We start from the raw sequence: 18,966 nt of genomic DNA on the forward strand, positions 1-18,966 counted from the left end.
CCCTGTTTTGACTTGGGGCTGTGGATCATGTAGAGTTGTTCCCCCCCTGTTTTGACTTGGGGCTGTGGATCATGGAAAGTTGTCCCCCCTGTTTTGACTTGGGCTGTGGATCATGTAGAGTTGTTCCCCCTGTTTTGACTTGGGGCTGTGGATCATGTAGAGTTGTCCCCCCTGTTTTGACTTGGGGCTGTGGATCATGTAGAGTTGTTCCCCCTGTTTTGACTTGGGGCTGTGGATCATGGAAAGTTGTTCCCCCTGTTTTGACTTGGGCTGTGGATCATGTAGAGTTGTTCCCCCTGTTTTGACTTGGGGCTGTGGATCATGGAAAGTTGTTCCCCGCTCGTTTTGACTTGGGGCTGTGGATCATGGAGAGTTGTTCCCCCTGTTTTGACTTGAGCTGTGGATCATGTAGAGTTGTTCCCCCTGTTTTGACTTGGGGCTGTGGATCATGGAAAGTTGTTCCCCGCTCGTTTTGACTTGGGGCTGTGGATCATGGAGAGTTGTTCCCCCTGTTTTGACTTGGGGCTGTGGATCATGTAGAGTTGTTCCCCCTGTTTTGACTTGGGGCTGTGGATCATGTAGAGTTGTTCCCCCTGTTTTGACTTGGGGCTGTGGATCATGGAAAGTTGTTCCCCCTGTTTTGACTTGGGCTGTGGATCACGTAGAGTTGTTCCCCCCCTGTTTTGACTTGGGGCTGTGGATCATGGAAAGTTGTTCCCCCGCTCGTTTTGACTTGGGGCTGTGGATCATGGAGAGTTGTTCCCCCTGTTTTGACTTGGGGCTGTGGATCATGTAGAGTTGTTCCCCCTGTTTTGACTTGGGGCTGTGGATCATGGAAAGTTGTTCCCCCTGTTTTGACTTGGGCTGTGGATCATGTAGAGTTGTTCCCCCCCTGTTTTGACTTGGGGCTGTGGATCATGGAAAGTTGTTCCCCCGCTCGTTTTGACTTGGGGCTGTGGATCATGGAGAGTTGTTCCCCCCCTGTTTTGACTTGGGGCTGTGGATCATGTAGAGTTGTTCCCCCCCTGTTTTGACTTGGGGCTGTGGATCATGGAAAGTTGTTCCCCCCTGTTTTGACTTGGGCTGTGGATCATTTAGAGTTGTTCCCCCCCTGTTTTGACTTGGGGCTGTGGATCATGGAAAGTTGTTCCCCCGCTCGTTTTGAATTGGGGCTGTGGATCATGGAGAGTTGTTCCCCCCCTGTTTTGACTTGGGGCTGTGGATCATGGAAAGTTGTTCCCCCTGTTTTGACTTGGGCTGTGGATCATGTAGAGTTGTTCCCCCCCTGTTTTGACTTGGGGCTGTGGATCATGGAAAGTTGTTCCCCCGCTCGTTTTGACTTGGGGCTGTGGATCATGGAGAGTTGTTCCCCCCCTGTTTTGACTTGGGGCTGTGGATCATGTAGAGTTGTTCCCCCCCTGTTTTGACTTGGGGCTGTGGATCATGGAAAGTTGTCCCCCCCCCTGTTTTGACTTGGGCTGTGGATCATGTAGAGTTGTTCCCCCCCTGTTTTGACTTGGGGCTGTGGATCATGGAAAGTTGTTCCCCCGCTCGTTTTGACTTGGGGCTGTGGATCATGGAGAGTTGTTCCCCCCCTGTTTTGACTTGGGGCTGTGGATCATGTAGAGTTGTCCCCCCCCCCTGTTTTGACTTGGGGCTGTGGATCATGTAGAGTTGTTCCCCCTGTTTTGACTTGGGGCTGTGGATCATGGAAAGTTGTTCCCCCTGTTTTGACTTGGGCTGTGGATCATGTAGAGTTGTTCCCCCTGTTTTGACTTGGGGCTGTGGATCATGGAAAGTTGTTCCCCGCTCGTTTTGACTTGGGGCTGTGGATCATGGAGAGTTGTTCCCCCCCTGTTTTGACTTGAGCTGTGGATCATGTAGAGTTGTTCCCCCCCTGTTTTGACTTGGGGCTGTGGATCATGGAAAGTTGTTCCCCCGCTCGTTTTGACTTGGGGCTGTGGATCATGGAGAGTTGTTCCCCCCCTGTTTTGACTTGGGGCTGTGGATCATTGAAAGTTGTTCCCCCCCTGTTTTGACTTGGGGCTGTGGATCATGGAGAGTTGTTTCCCCCTCGTTTTGACTTGGGGCTGTGGATCATGGAGAGTTGGTCCCCCCCTGTTTTGACTTGGGGCTGTGGATCATGTAGAGTTGTTCCCCCCCTGTTTTGACTTGGGGCTGTGGATCATGTAGAGTTGTTCCCCCCCTGTTTTGACTTGGGGCTGTGGATCAGGTAGAGTTGTTCCCCCCCTGTTTTGACTTGGGGCTGTGGATCATGGAAAGTTGTTCCCCCCCTGTTTTGACTTGGGGCTGTGGATCATGGAGAGTTGTTCCCCCCCTGTTTTGACTTGGGGCTGTGGATCATGGAGAGTTGTTCCCCCCCTGTTTTGACTTGGGGCTGTGGATCATGGAAAGTTGTTCCCCCCCTGTTTTGACTTGGGGCTGTGGATCATGGAAAGTTGTTCCCCCCCTGTTTTGACTTGGGGCTGTGGATCATGGAAAGTTGTTCCCCCCTGTTTTGACTTGGGGCTGTGGATCATGGAAAGTTGTTCCCCCGCTCGTTTTGACTTGGGGCTGTGGATCATGTAGAGTTGTTCCCCCCCTGTTTTGACTTGGGGCTGTGGATCATGGAAAGTTCTTCCCCCGCTCGTTTTGACTTGGGGCTGTGGATCATGGAAAGTTGTTCCCCCCTGTTTTGACTTGGAGCTGTGGATCATGGAAAGTTGTTCCCCCCTGTTTTGACTTGGGGCTGTGGATCATGGAAAGTTGTTCCCCCCTGTTTTGACTTGGGGCTGTGGATCATGGAAAGTTGTTCCTCCGCTCGTTTTGACTTGGGGCTGTGGATCATGGAAAGTTGCTCCCCCCTGTTTTGACTTGGGGCTGTGGATCATGGAAAGTTGTTTCCCCCCCCTGTTTTGAGTTGGGGCTGTGGATCATGGAAAGTTGTCCCCCCCCTGTTTTGACTTGGGGCAGTGGATCATGGAAAGTTGTTCCCCCCCTCGTTTTGACTTGGGGCTGTGGATCATGGAGAGTTGTTCCCCCCTGTTTTGACTTGGGGCTGTGGATCATGGAGAGTTGTTCCCCCGCTCGTTTTGACTTGGGGCTGTGGATCATGGAGAGTTGTTCCTCCGCTCGTTTTGACTTGGGGCTGTGGATCATGGAAAGTTGTTCCCCCGCTCGTTTTGACTTGGGGCTGTGGATCATGGAAAGTTGTCGTCCCCCCTCGTTTTGACTTGGGGCTGTGGATCATGGAAAGTTGTCGTCCCCCCTCGTTTTGACTTGGGGCTGTGGATCATGGAAAGTTGATCCCCCCCTCGTTTTGACTTGGGGCTGTGGATCATGGAAAGTTGTCCCCCCTGTTTTGACTTGGGGCTGTGGATCATGGAGAGTTGTTCCTCCGCTCGTTTTGACTTGGGGCTGTGGATCATGGAAAGTTGTTCCCCCCCTGTTTTGACTTGGGGCTGTGGATCATGGAAAGTTGTCCCCCCCTGTTTTGACTTGGGGCTGTGGATCATGGAAAGTTGTCCCCCCCTGTTTTGACTTGGGGCTGTGGATCATGGAAAGTTGTTCCCCCCCTGTTTTGACTTGGGGCTGTGGATCATGGAAAGTTGTTCCCCCCCTGTTTTGACTTGGGGCTGTGGATCATGGAAAGTTGTTGCCCCCCCTCGTTTTGACTTGGGGCTGTGGATCATGGAAAGTTGTTCCCCCTGTTTTGACTTGGGGCTGTGGATCATGGAAAGTTGTTCCCCCCCTGTTTTGACTTGGGGCTGTGGATCATGTAGAGTTGTTCCCCCAGTTTTGACTTGGGGCTGTGGATCATGGAAAGTTGTTCCCCCTGTTTTGACTTGGGGCTGTGGATCATGGAGAGTTGTTCCCCCTGTTTTGACTTGGCGCTGTGGATCATGGAGAGTTGTTCCCCCTGTTTTGACTTGGGGCTGTGGATCATGGAGAGTTGTTCCCCTCCCTGTTTTGACTTGGGGCTGTGGATCATGTAGAGTTGTTCCCCCCCTGTTTTGACTTGGGGCTGTGGATCATGGAGAGTTGTTCCCCCTGTTTTGACTTGGGGCTGTGGATCATGGAGCGTTGTTCCCCCCCTGTTTTGACTTGGGGCTGTGGATCATGGAGAGTTGTTCCCCCTGTTTTGACTTGGGGCTGTGGATCATGGAGAGTTGTTCCCCCCCTGATTTGACTTGGGGCTGTGGATCATGGAGAGTTGTTCCCCCCCTGTTTTGACTTGGGGCTGTGGATCATAGATAATGCATAGTGTATAAGCCAGAGGGGTTAGCTGCAGGCCACAACAGAACGGAAAGATTCCATGTCAATAGTTGTAGTTGAGACTTAAATGCTGGGTTTGATTACACACACACACGTCCACCCACACACACACACACACACACACACACACACACACACACACACACACACACACACACACACACACACACACACACACACACACACACACACACACACACACACACACACACACACACACACACACACACACACACTGTATCTGGCCTAAAAGCACAGGCCTGGTTTGTTTAGAGGTAAACCAAGGTCAGGATGTTTGGAACAAATCACAGGGTGTTCTGTGGTGTACCACTTCCTGCTTCTACACCAATCTCACCTCTTGTTTGGTCCAAGATGGTCATATAGATTCCTTTCATCTTCCATATCTTGGGTTAGAGCAGTGCATTGATGATGGATATGTAACGTGTCAGAGTAGGAGTGCTGATCTAGGATCAGCCTTTTAGTGTGTACTCTGTGCCTGGGAGCTAACATTCTCACGCCTGACAATGGCAAGATAGATAATTACTAATATACATTAACAATTAGGCTGCTAGGGTTGCTACTGTCAACACAGTGGATTAGCCACCATTAACCTTGTGTGGGTGGGTGGGTGGGTGGGTGTGGGTGGGTGGATGGTGACTGCCAGAATAATCATCCAGGACCATAATAAAGGACAGGTGTGGTGCTTACCAATAAACCAACAGTAACTGGTAGTCACTACGGTGTGACAGAGATTGCATTGTATTAAGAGGAAGCAGCGATCTCATTAGAAAGCTGTGAGATGCTGTGTCCAGGCTGCAGGGTGTGGCCCAGTTAAATGAGCTGTGTGTGTGTTGCTGTTGTTGGGATATTGTTGTGATGCTTTAATGAAGGGAGACTGCTGCCATTTGAAGGGGGGAAAAACACTGACATTTGCAAGATGGCTGCAGCTTCACGGCTTCAGCACGGGGCACACAATAAATTAATGCATAATGAATTCCTTCACAAGAATAATTATAGTTGGAGCAAAGCAGCCGGTATGAAGGACACACACACACACACACACACACACACACACACACACACACACACACACACACACACACACACACACACACACACACACACACAAAATATATTTTTATTTATGGAACAATGTACTCACAAACAGAGGCTCATTAGTTGAACCTGTATGTATTCTTATTAAGTCCAAGAGTTATTTAGCATTCAACGAACAGTTTGTTTGTGCGCGTGTGTGTGGCGTGCATACATGTGTTTTTAAAATCTACTTTGACATTAGTTTAGCCTTTTCTTCTTATGTTCAGAGCACCAGTGACTTCTGTGTGACCCCAGACAAGTTCATCATGAACCAGACCAAGGACCTAATCAGTTCTGGTGAGTTAAAGACAAATTATGCTGTTAATGTCACTTTGATGAAGCTGTAATTTCAAGATGATTTAAACCCACCTCTGGCTGTAATCACATCCTACTTAAAGAGATGTTATTGCTGAGTCTTTCTGACTTGTTGTTGGTGTCTCCTGTTCTCTGCAGAGATAGTGCATTACTACCTGTACTGCAACCAGGCCCTCCCCAACCCATTCCAGCAGGTACTACTCATCAGCACCAGCACCGGTTCAATGATACCTGTTTTGACCTCTGTCTCCCTGTTTCTCGCTCTCTTTTTCCCACCCTCCCTCCCTCCCTCTCTCTCATGGGGTTCAATAAGGTCTCTAAGCTTCTCAGGAGGAGAGGAGGAGGTTTTAAGGTCAGGGTGTCAGGCAGTGAGAGGCAGTGAGAAGTAGTCTTTCTCTCTCCAGCCTCAGCTAGCTCCCTAACCCAGTGGACTTCAGCTCCTATAATGCTGTGCTTGTAGACATGCCCCTCAGGATCAATGCGCTGTGCTTGTAGACATGCCCCTCAGGATCAATGCGCTGTGCTTGTAGACATGATGCCCCTCAGGATCAATGCGCTGTGCTTGTAGACATGCCCCTCAGGATCAATGCGCTGTGCTTGTAGACATGCCCCTCAGGATCAATGCGCTGTGCTTGTAGACATGATGCCCCTCAGGATCAATGGAATGCAATAACAGAGTGCAGGTAAGCGTGACCCAGTCTGATAACCAACTCAGTCAGAACACACATGAGTACAGAGATCGCTCACTGAGATACACACACGCACACGCACACACACACATACACACACACACACACTTCCCTGACTCCTTTGTCCCAGATATTTCCAGCCTATCTGTAAATTGCAACATTGTATATTTTGTAATACATTGAAGCACCTTAACATGTTATCTATTCAAGAGCATTAAACCTGTCAGTACTGTATCTTCAGCTATGCCAGCCTGCCCTTGTACCTCACTACTGTTCTTTAAGTGAGTTATTGGATCGTAGACATGCTACCGAGACAAAATGACAATGTCAGATGGCAGGAGATACATGATGGCTGCTGCTATGGTTGCTGGTTTGGGGTAGTTCAATAACGGACTGTCTGTGTCAGTGTGCACTTACTGCACCAGTCTATTTTGTAATGGTTGGGAACACTGTTTTGATTTAGATGTTGTTTGATGATTTAAATGTTTGAGTCATACCGTTCACACTACAGCCAGCATTCTTTAGATCCATTTTAGGGCTACATTCACGAGGTTCCCAGTCTACTGGCTGTTCTGGGGTGGAGCACGCAGAGTAGACTGACCAGATTCTGGTGGATGACGGACTTGCTGTTAATGATTGGGCTTTTGTTGCCCTCTGCTGGACTAAAGCTGAACTGCCAAGCCCACTAATGTATGATAATTAATATATCCAGAGGTTGACATGTTGTTTTTTGTGTGTGTGTGTGTTTGCAGTCTCTGACCATCTTCCAGAGGTCTCTGACCACCATGCAGATGCAGATACAGGGCCTGCTGCAGTTCGCTGTGCCTCTCTTCCCAACCGCCGAGGTCAGTGTTTCATTTTCCTGTGGTATAGTGAGACCGTCCGTGTAAGCATTGAATGTTATGTGTACTGAGTACTACACTTGTCTTTTCCACAGAGAGACCTACTGGGCATTCAGCACCTACTCAACTCATCAGAGTCTAGCCTCCACCAGCTAACTGCCCTACTGGACTGTAGAGGACTCAACAAGGTGCAGTCACATAGACAGACATGTTTACATCATTGGGTAGTACACACAGTAGTACACTACTGGATACCAATGCACGGCAGCACTGACAATGTATATAGTTCTACAGGATGGTGACTCTGCTGTGTATATATGCAATGGCAGGATTGTGGGTTTGATTCCCAGGGCCACCCATGTGTCAAATGTTTGCATGACTGTTTGCATGACTCTAAGTCCCTTTGGGGAAAAAACATTCTGCTAAATGGCATTTATTATTGTTATTATATGATACAATATATACACAACATGTCTCAGATAGACTGGGAACATTGTCTGCGCTCTGCTAATGTGTGTGTGTGTGTGTGTGTGTGTGTGTGTGTGTGTGTGTGTGTGTGTGTGTGTGTGTGTGTGTGTGTGTGTGTGTGTGTGTGTGTGTGTGTGTGTGTGTGTGTGTGTGTGTGTGTGTGTGTGTGTGTGTGTGTGTGTGTGTGTGTGTGTGTGTGTGTGTGTGTGTGTGTGTGTGTGTGTGTGTGTGTGTGTGTGTGCTTATGTGTTTTCTTTGTCCACGCTGTAGGACTACCTGGATGCCCTGATCGGTGTGTGTTATGATGGGGTAGAGGGCCTGCTCTACCTCTGCCTCTTCTCCATCCTGGCAATTTGTGCCTTCTGTGCCATGCTGTGTGCCATCCCCCGGGCATGGACACATATCACCAGCAGGTTAGGAGGTGCCCTCCCACTGAGTCTCTTTCATTACATTTACATGACATTTTAGTCATTTAGCAGACACTCTTATCCAGAGCATTGTACAATCAATGCATTCAAATAAATTAGGTAAAACAACCACTATCACGATCATAATCACCAGGAGAGTAAACCAGAGCTAGTAAGAATCAGTCACTCTCTTTCTCTCTATCACCCTTTTATAGAACCAGAGTGTATATACAGTTGAAGAAGGAAGTTTACATACACTTAGGTTGGAGTCATTAAAACTCGTTTTTCAACCACTTAACAAACTATAGTTTTGGCAAGTCAGTCAGGCAAGACATCTACTTTGTACATGCCACAAGTCATTTTTCCAACAGTTGTTTACAGACAGATTATTTCACTTATAATTCACTGTATCACAATTCCAGTGGGTCATACACTAAGTTCACTGTTCCTTTAATCAGCTTGGAAAATTCCAGAAAATTATGTCATGGCTTTAGAAGCTTGATGTAGGCTAATTGACATCATTTGAGTCAATAGGAGGTGTACCTGTGGATGTATTTCAAGGACTACCTTCAAACTCAGTGCCTCTTTGCTTGACATCATGGGAAAATCAAAAGAAATCAGCAAAGACCTCCACAAGTCTGGTTCATCCTTGGGAGCAATTTCCAAACACCTTAAGGTACCACGTTCATCTGTACAAACAATAGTACGCAAGTATAAACACCATGGGACCACTCAGCCGTTATACCGCTCAGGAAAGAGACGCGTTCTGTCTCCTAGAGATTAACATAATTTGGTGCGAAAGGTGCAAATCAATCCCAGAACAACAGCAAAGGACCTTGTGAAGATGCTGGAGGAAACAGGCACCAAAACATCTATATCCACAGTAAAACAAGGCTAATATCAACATAACCTGACAGGCCGCTCAGCAAGGAAGAAGCCACGGCTCCAAAACCGCCATAAAAAAGCCACACTACGGTTTGCAACTGCACATGGGGACAAAGATGGTACTTTTTGGAGAAATGTCCTCTGGTCTGATGGAACAAAAATATATAACTGTTTGGCCAAAATAACCATTGTTATGTTTGGAGGAAAAAGGTGGAGGCTTGCAAGCCGAATACCACCATCCCAAGCACGAGGGTCGCAGCATCATGTTGCTGCAGGAGGGACTGGTGCACTTCACAAAATAGATGGCTTCATGAGGAAGGAAAATTTGGTGGGCATATTGAAGCAACATCTCAAGACATCAGTCAGGAAGTTGAAACTTGGCCGCAAATGGGTCTTCCAAATGGACAATGACCCCAAGCATACTTCCAAAGTTGTGGCAAAATGGCTTAAGGACAACAAAGTCAAGGTATTGAAGTGGCCATCACGAAGCCCTGACCTCAATCCTATAGAAAATTTGTGGGCAGAACTGAAAAAGCCTGTGCGAGCAAGGAGGCCTGCAAACCTGACTCAGTTACACCAGATCTGTCAGGAGGCCTACAAACCTGACTCAGTTACACCAGCTCTGTCAGGAGGCCTACAAACCTGACTCAGTTACACCAGCTCTGTCAGGAGGAATGGGCCTAAATTCACCCAACCTATTGTTTGGAAGCTTGTGGAAGGCTACCCAAAACGTTTGACCCACGTTAAACAGTTTAAAGGCAATGCTACCAAATACTGAGTGAATGTTAACTTTTGTACCACTGGGAATGTGATGAAAGAAATAAAAGCTGAAATAAATCATTCTCTCTACTATTATTCTGACATTTCACATTCTTAAATTAAAGTGGTGATCCTAACTGACCCAAGACAGGGAATCTTTACTAGGATTAAATGTCAGGAATTGTGAAAAACTGAGTTTAAATGTATTTGGCTATGGCAAGAACAGCTCAAATTAGCAAAAAGAAACTACAGTCCATCATTACTTTAAGACTTGAAGTTAATACGGAAAACTTCAAGAACATTCAACGTTTCTTCAAGTACAGTCGCAATTGGACCACCACAGGAATGGGAGACCCAGAGTTACCTCTGCTGCAGAGGATACGTTCATTAGAGTTACCAGCCTCAGAAATGGCAGCCCAAATAAATGCTTCACAGAGTTCAAGTAACAGACACATCTCAACATCAACTGTTCAGAGGAGACTGTGTGAATCTGGCCTTCATGGTCGAATTGCTGCAAAGAAACCACTACTAAAAGACATCAATAAGAAGAAGAGACTTGCTTGTGCCAAGAAATACAAGCAATGGACATTAAACCAGTGGAAATGTGTCCTTTGGTCTAGAATCCAAATTGGAGATGTTTGGTTCCAGCCGCCGTGTTTTTGTGAGACATGGTGTGGGTGAATGGATGATCTCCGCATGTGTTTTTCCCACCGTAAAGCATGGAGGAGGAGGTGTAATGGTGTGGGGGTGCTTTGCTGGTGACACTGTCAGTGATTTATTTAGAATTCAAGGCACACATAACCAGCATGGCTACAACAGCATTCTGCAATGATACACCATCCCATCTGTTTTGCGCTTAGTGGGACTATCATTTGTTTTTCAACAGGACAATGACTCAACACACCTCCTGGCTGTGTAAGGCCTATTTTACCAAGAAGGAGAGTGATGGAGTGCTGCATCAGATGACCTAGCCTCCACAATCCCCCAACCAAATTGAGATGGTTTGGGATGAGTCAGACCACAGAGTGATGGAAAAGCAGCCAACAAGTGCTCAGCATATGTGGGAACTCCAAGACAGTTGGAGAAGCATTCCAGGTGAAGCTGGTTGAGAGAATTCCAAGAATCTGCAATGCTGTCATCAAGGCAAAGGGTGGCTATTTTAAGTATCGAAAAACCCTTTGACCGGTTGTGTGTGTTATATATATAAACACTACCGTTTGAGGTCGCTTTGAAGTGTCCTTGTTTTCCATGAAAATATACATTCAATTAGTTGCAAAATGAATAGGAAATATAGTCAAGACGTTGACAAGGTTATAAATAATGATTTTTAATTGATATAATAATTGTGTCCTTCAAACTTTGCTTTCGTCAAAGAATCCTCAATTTGCAGACAATTTCAGCCTTGCAGACCTTTGGCATTCTTCTTGTCAATTTGTTGAGGTCATCTGAAGAGATTTCACCCCATGCTTCCTGAAGCACCTCCCCAAAGGTGGACTGACTTGATGGGCATTTCTTATGTACCATGCGGTCAAGCTGCTCCCACAACAGCTCAATAGGGTTGATATCCAGTGACTGTGCTGGCTACTCCGTTATAGACAGAATACCAGCTGACTGCTTCTTCCCTAAATAGTTATTGCATAGTTTGGAGCTATGCTTTGGGTCATTGGCTCCAATTAAGCTCCTTCCTCATGATATGGCATGGTGTTGCAAAATGGAGTGATAGCATTCCTTCTTCAAGGTCCCGTTTACCACAACCAAAGTACCCTGAGACAATCACATTGCCTCCACCATGCTTGACAGATGTCAAGCACTCCTCCAGCATCTTTTTATTTTTTCTGCGTCTCACGAATGTTCTTTGTGATCGTCTTTTTCGATTCGCCTGTCCGTAACACTTTTTTCCAATCTTCCTCTGTCCAGTGTCTGTGTTCTTTTGCCCATCTTTTATTTTTATTGCCCAGTCTGAGATATGGCTTTTTCTTTGCAACTTTGCCTAGAAGGCCAGCATCCCGGAGTCGCCTCTTCACTGTTGACGTCGAGACTAGTGTTTTGCGGGTACTATTTAATGAGCTGCCAGTTGAGGACTTATGAGGCGTCTGTTTCTCAAACTAGACACTCTAATGTACTCGTCCTCTTGCTCAGTTGTGCACCGGGGCCTCCCACTCCTCTTTCTATTCTGGTTAGAGCCAGTTTGCGCTGTTCTGTGAATGGAGTAGTACACAGCATTGTACGACATCTTCAGTTTCTTGGCAATTTCTCACATGGAATAGCCTTCATTTCTCAGAACAAGAATAGACAGACGAGTTTCAGAATAAAATGCTTTGTTTCTGGCTATTTTGAACATGTAACCAAACCCACAAATGCTGATGCTCCAGATACTCAACTAGTCTAAAGAAGGCCAGTTTTATTGTTTCTTTAATCAGAACAACAGTTTTCAGCTGTGCTAACATAATTTCAAAAGGGTTTATTAATTATCATTTAGCCTTTTAAAATTCTAAACTTGGATTAGCTAACACAATGTGCCATTGGAACACAGGATTGTTGTTCCAATGTTGATTGTTGCTGATAATGGGCCTTTGTAGATATTCCATAAGAAAATCACCCATTTCCAGCTACAATAGTCATTTACAACATTAACAATGTCTACTCTGTATTTCTGATCAATTGTATGTTATTTTAATGGATGAAAAATGGCAACGTTGGCAGCCTCGAGTCTTCTTGTGTATGACGCTACAAGCTTGGCACTGCTTTATTTTGGGAGTTTCTCCCATTCTTCTCCGCAGATCCTCTCAAGCTTTGTCAGGCTGGATGGGGTCACTGCACAGCTATTATCATCTCTCCAGAGATGTTAGATCAGGTTCAAGTCCAGGCTCTGGCTGGGCCACTCAAGGACATTCATAGACTTGTCCCGAAACCACTTCTCTTTATCTTGGCTGTGTGCTTAGGGCCGTATATATACATATAGAACCAGAGTGTGTACAGTACATCCGTTGTGTTTATACTGTATGTACACCTTACAAGTCACTAAATCATCTATGTTACTTGACTCCACCCTTCTTCTTCTCTCCAGGGAGCGTGATTATGACGATATAGACGAGGGTGACCCGTTTAACCCTCAGGCCAGACGCATGACGACCCACGACTCCAACCATGCCACCAACATGCACAGCTTCTGCAGCTACAGCAGCAGTGTGGGCAGCCAGAGCAGCCTTCACCCGCCTGCCACCCATGCTGCCCAGACTGTGTCCAACGCACCCGTCTCAGAGTACATGTGAGTCCAGCCCTGGCCTGGTTTTGACTGTATGGTAATGCACAGTCTAGTATGCTGTACGTATGAACATACTGAAGCTAAAGTAAAGCTAACTGTAAACTGTAAGGATCATGCTCGCTAAGAAGGCATACTGGCCCAGATTGATATGTTACTGGCTAGAGTTTTGGTGATTGGGAATGTTTGTTTAGCAGACGCTTTATCTCTCTCTCTCTCCCTCTCTTTCTCCCTCCTCAGGACCCAGTCAGCGTTGTTCGGGGGAAACCCACGGTACGAGAACGTTCCTCTGATCGGGAGAGGCTCTCCGCCCCCCTCGGTGCGTTGGGTCCCAGAGGCCAAGTCCTTTTTATGATGTCACTCATGGTTGGGGTCAATTCCAATGAGGAGAATTGAAATTTACATTTCAGAATGCTTCCTGAATTGACTAAATTTAAATTGAATTGACCCCAACCCGGATGCCACTCTCCCACATACTATCAAGTCAATCAGCATTGTAATACTGATCTTTCTCTCACCACCATTTCTGTTATGTTATTTAATTCTGATTCAGTGACCCGCTAGGACTTTTTTCTGCATCTATTTTCTGTTTGTAGTGTCAACTCTGGTAAAGAGTTCCCCCATATGATGCTCTACATTATGCCTTCCTTAACTTGCTCAAGTCGGTGTTACTTTTAAGTTGTTTAAATGGTTGTTGTAGTTGCTTTCTCAGGAGTTATGACGTGACAGTTTTTCACAGGAAATGACATCCACATGATAACATATTTCCAGTTAGGATTTTGATCATGACCATCAGTTTGATCAGATATCAAATCAAAGTTTGATTAGGGACGTATCAGAGAGAACTCTGCTAACGTTGTGCCTTTACCCGTCTGTCTAACATAGGTGTAGATTGTGACTCTTTACAGAGGGAATAGGACAGTGCAAGAGAAGTTTAACATAGGTATACTGTAGTGTACATGTTCATGCATTTAAGATGAGATGGAAGCGTGTTATTTAGACCAATGCCCAGGGGAAGATCTCACAGGTGTCAGTCCTTAGTTGGTAACTTTACTTCTCTCTAAAGGTCAGTCTCTCTCTCTCTCTCTCTCTCTCTCTCTCTCTCTCTCTCTCTCTCTCTCTCTCTCCCTCTCTCTCTTGCTCTCGCTCTCGCTCTCTGTCTCTGGTCCTCATGATAAATGCACCTTGTAATGGCAGCTATTTAGATCAATTATCCTCTCCTGTCTCCCGTCAAAGGCCTGCTGTGCCTAATGGAATTTCATGAAGAGACATATCTTATGCATCGCATATATTCTGGGTTTCTGAGCCTGTTTACATCTACTGTAGCTGCCTGCCATCCTTCCCATGGGAAGATGTATTTGTAGTTGACTGAATGTAAGGTTTATTACCTTTAGACTAATGCTGAGTCCCAAATGGCACCCATATGGCACCCATATGGCTCCTGTCAAAAGCAGTGCACTATATAGGGAATAGGGTTCCATTTGGGATGCATGATTGAGTTTTATACCGTATCTACCTCTGTGTTTTCCCCTGCCCTATCTCTCTACTACCAGTCTCTAGCCAAGAAGCTGTGATGATCTCACTGGTAATGTCATGTGGTGTCCTCTGGACATACCTACCTTCTACGGGGCGTGGCACTCTACTTTTTCAGCTAACAGCTTCTTTTATATTGTTTATATGTTTGTTTGTATTTGATTTCTTTCTTCTTTTTTTAATCAACTTTTGGAGGTATACACTCAGCAATTTAGAAACGGAGTAAGTTGTTTTCTGCTGTCTGAAGGATAAGATAGACTCCCAGTTGCTTTTCCCCCTGCCTTCGTTTCAAATCATAAAATGTTCATTCATCTCCATTTTCATTTTGGTACTGCATTTTCTATTTCACATCTGGCATGGCTTTGAACTACCAACCTTACTGTTCAGGACATCATCATCATCATCATGACATCATTATCATCACCGTCATCATTCCAGTTGTATGTTTGACCCAGTCAGGTCTGTCTCCCCCCGCTGTTGGGATTGTGGTGGGGTCACCTATCCTCACATCTCCCTGGGTTGGGACATTCAGAGACAGATCGGCAGTCCTATGTGTGCATGGCGTAAACCTTCCCTTCCCAGTATTCCCCCTGTTTCACTTACTGTCTGAGAAGGCTTGGTCCATAAGGAGGGGCCTACGGTGATGTCTGACTCCCAGTCCCCTCAACTGTTTTGTTAGAATGCTTGCATTAGGCACCCTATTGTCTTCCCTACCTCCCCTTTCCTCCTGTCTAGCTGGCTAAATACTGTTCTGAAAGAGTCCTGTGTTCTTCTATACTGTTGTCATTCTCTATACGTTACCTGGTGTTGTCTCTAATTGTGTGTCCTGTGACATTCTGTTTCCCACAGTACTCCCCCAGCATGAGGGCTACATACCTGTCCATGACTGAGGACCAGATCAGACACTTTGGGAGTGATTTCCAGGCATAGAGCTGCTCCTCCCTCCCTCCTCCTCTTTAATCTCTGCCATCACCAAGAGGGTTCTCAAACAGGCAAACACACATACACGCACAACTACTCCAGCAGTGTGTGACTTTGTGGCTGCTACACGGACCCACTTCTCGTCCAACTCACTGGACTGGACCAAGGCCTGATATGAGGAAAGGTGTGACACACACAGTTGTCCCATCCCAAACCCAATTCAATTCAATCTATTTCAGTTCTCCCTTGCTGTCTCCAGAGAATGCAGCAATGTAAAGCCCTACTATTCCACATTGCATGTTGTGTCCACTGTCTGAAGGTGTAGTCAAAAGAAATTCTGCCAAAGTTCTCTTGGAAACTTTTCTAATAGCTTTAGATTGAAATATTTTGGTTTGTCTGCAGCATTTGTTTTAGGCAAGACCTTTGAAAATGTAAGATAGAGAAATTATATATATATTTTTTATTTTCATTTAATTTGACCTATAATATCAAACTTACAACATGTCCTTTGGCCACCAATTCAGTATGTGAGTCCTCATATTTCCCAGCTCTTTGTGTAGTAGTAGTGTTGAAAAAAAAAATTAAAATCGAAATTGTCATAATAATGATTTATTTTAAAAACGCTAGCTTGATTCATTCACTCTGACGAGACAATAGTAACTTTTACAGGAAATTGCTTTTATAATGATCTATTGTTCAGATCCTAATGATACGATTAGTCTATTTTGAAATTAAACTTCTTCTAAAACATATGTTAAGAATGGAAGCATGTTTTTGTGCCTATAACCACTCCCTATTCACCTAAACAGATGTTCTATAATAGCTACTGTAGGTCTATGACTGTTAACTCAAAAGGAAGGACCATACTATGACTGTTGATACCTGATACTCCAACCATTTGTATTTGATGAAATTGGCCAAGAACAAGTACATCAGAAATGACATTCACACTCTTAGAACTGGAAAGTGTCTACTGTCAAAGGGTCCTCCCTTTGCCTCCACGGCTACAAACGACACATACTGTATATTCCATAATAGTAGTTATATGTTTCCACATACACCTCAGACCTAAACCTTGTGAAGCACAAACCTAACCCTGACTGTATGGTAGGGCCTGGGATAGTGGCCCTACACTATGCCCTGTCTACACTATGCCCTGTCTACACTATGCCCTGTCTACACTATGCCCTCCCTACACTATGCCCTGTCTACACTATGCCCTCCCTACACTATGCCCTCCCTACACTATGCCCTCCCTACACTATGCCCTGTCTACACTATGCCCTCCCTACACTATGCCCTGTCTACACTATGCCCTCCCTACACTATGCCCTCCCTACACTATGCCCTCCCTACACTATGCCCTGTCTACACTATGCACTCCCTACACTATGCCCTGTCTACACTATGCCCTCCCTACACCATGCCCTCCCTACACTATGCCCTCTCTACACCATGCCCTCCCAACATTATGCCCTCCCTACAACATGCCCTCCCTACACTATGCCCTCCCTACACTATGCCCTCCCTACACCATGCCCTCCCTACACTATGCCCTCCCTACACCATGCCCTCCCTACACCATGCCCTCCCTACACCATGCCCTCCCTACACTATGCCCTCCCTACACTATGCCCTCCCTACACTATGCCCTCCCTACACTATGCCCTCCCTACACTATGCCCTCCCAACACTATGCCCTCCCTACACTATGCCCTCCCTACACCATGCCCTCCCTACACCATGCCCTCTCTACACTATGCCCTCCCTACACTATGCCCTCTCTACACTATGCCCTCCCAACACTATGCCCTCCCTACACTATGCCCTCCCTACACTATGCCCTCCCAACACTATGCCCTCCCAACACTATGCCCTCCCTAGACTATGCCCTCCCTAGACTATGCCCTCCCTACACTATGCCCTCCCAACACTATGCCCTCCCTACACTATGCCCTCCCAACACTATGCCCTCCCAACACTATGCTCTCCCTATACTATGCCCTCCCAACACTATGCTCTCCCTATACTATGCCCTCCCTACACTATGCCCTCCCAACACTATGCCCTCCCAACACTATGCCCTCCCAACACTATGCTCTCCCTACACTATGCCCTCCCAACACTATGCCCTCCCTACACTATGCCCTCCCAACACTATGCCCTCCCAACACTATGCTCTCCCTATACTATGCCCTCCCAACACTATGCTCTCCCTATACTATGCCCTCCCTACACTATGCCCTCCCTACACTATGCCCTCCCAACACTATGCCCTCCCAACACTATGCTCTCCCTACACTATGCCCTCCCTACACTATGCCCTCCCAACACTATGCCCTCCCAACACTATGCTCTCCCTATACTATGCCCTCCCTACACTATGCCCTCCCTACACTATGCCCTCCCAACACTATGCTCTCCCTATACTATGCCCTCCCAACACTATGCTCTCCCTATACTATGCCCTCCCTACACTATGCCCTCCCTACACTATGCCCTCCCTACACTATGCCCTCCCTACACTATGCCCTCCCTACACTATGCCCTCCCTACACTATGCCCTCCCTACACTATGCCCTCCCAACACTATGCCATCCCAACACTATGCCATCCCAACACTATGCCATCCCAACACTATACATATACCCCTCTGTGTTGCATGCTCTTCTCCATTCAGAAAGTCCTGCACAGTGTCTGACACAGGATTTTATGTTTTGAGCCATCATTTGAACAGTCATAGACCTACAGTAGCTACATGTTACAAATATAGTTTGTTCACATACAGCAACTGAAGCACATATATACTGTAGTGTCTGTTTCAGAACAACTTGACTTCTGTATATAAATTATACGATAACAGATTGTCTTATTTTGGACTACCGGTATTCATTTTTCTTTTATGGTTGTCCCAATGTGCCACGGGTTGTGTTTTAAACCAATAAAGCCCTTGGGAGCGAGTTGCTCTGCCACAATATCAGATATTTTTTCAGAGGCCATTGTTATATGATGGCATTCAGTTGTATGTATAAACTTGAGTTTTGGTCATGACTTGGAAATTGCTGGAAACTATCATGGCAGGAGAAATTGTGTTCAGATATCAGTTTTAAGCTGATCAATGATAATTGTCTTCCATTTTGAGAAACATAGTCATACTCTTAATGAACATTCTGTTTTCATCTATTGTCAGTTCATGTTTAATTCTGTAGGGTTTTGTTATGTTATTTTATGTTGGTTTATTTTTCAGTTTGAGTCCATGTGAAGTAGCACTGTCTTCAACCATTGAGAGTGGTGATTGATTTCTATGTATCCTCAGACATGGGGTGTTATTGTAAGTTAATAAAATACTTTTGTGTAGCTAGTATTCTCATGTGTTTGGTGTATCTTCGTTATGTTAATGCTTTTTCTTAAGTCCAAAAATTAAAGTGTGGCAGACCTGACGGTGACAACGCCTCCAACCACTGGGCCAACCCTAAGTTTTCTTTATTAAGTGGATGTGAAAGACCACAAGCCTT

The 18,966-nt window shown here is 46.0% G+C and overlaps 1 protein-coding gene across 5 annotated transcripts in view; it reads left to right on the forward strand.

Annotated features, from left to right (window-relative positions):
- The window catches only part of LOC118396758 (protein tweety homolog 2-like), a 133,251-nt gene extending 114,443 nt beyond the window's left edge, over nucleotides 1-18,808 (forward strand). For 4 of the 5 annotated variants that reach the window (XM_052471496.1, XM_052471504.1, XM_052471499.1 and 1 more), the window contains 8 exons: nucleotides 5,598-5,667; nucleotides 5,824-5,879; nucleotides 7,127-7,219; nucleotides 7,312-7,404; nucleotides 7,955-8,097; nucleotides 12,803-13,003; nucleotides 13,238-13,316; nucleotides 15,380-18,808. In XM_052471496.1, coding sequence (XP_052327456.1) covers nucleotides 5,598-5,667; nucleotides 5,824-5,879; nucleotides 7,127-7,219; nucleotides 7,312-7,404; nucleotides 7,955-8,097; nucleotides 12,803-13,003; nucleotides 13,238-13,316; nucleotides 15,380-15,460 — 816 coding nt within the window. In that variant the 3' untranslated portion in view covers nucleotides 15,461-18,808. Of the gene's footprint in view, nucleotides 1-5,597; nucleotides 5,668-5,823; nucleotides 5,880-7,126; nucleotides 7,220-7,311; nucleotides 7,405-7,954; nucleotides 8,098-12,802; nucleotides 13,004-13,237; nucleotides 13,317-13,353; nucleotides 14,753-15,379 lie in introns of those variants that run through there. The other variant, XM_052471492.1, reaches the window with a different exon arrangement.
- Nucleotides 18,809-18,966: the final 158 nt, after the last annotated feature.

Source organism: Oncorhynchus keta, chromosome 2, assembly GCF_023373465.1.
Source record: "Oncorhynchus keta strain PuntledgeMale-10-30-2019 chromosome 2, Oket_V2, whole genome shotgun sequence".
NCBI classification, from domain to species: domain Eukaryota; kingdom Metazoa; phylum Chordata; class Actinopteri; order Salmoniformes; family Salmonidae; genus Oncorhynchus; species Oncorhynchus keta.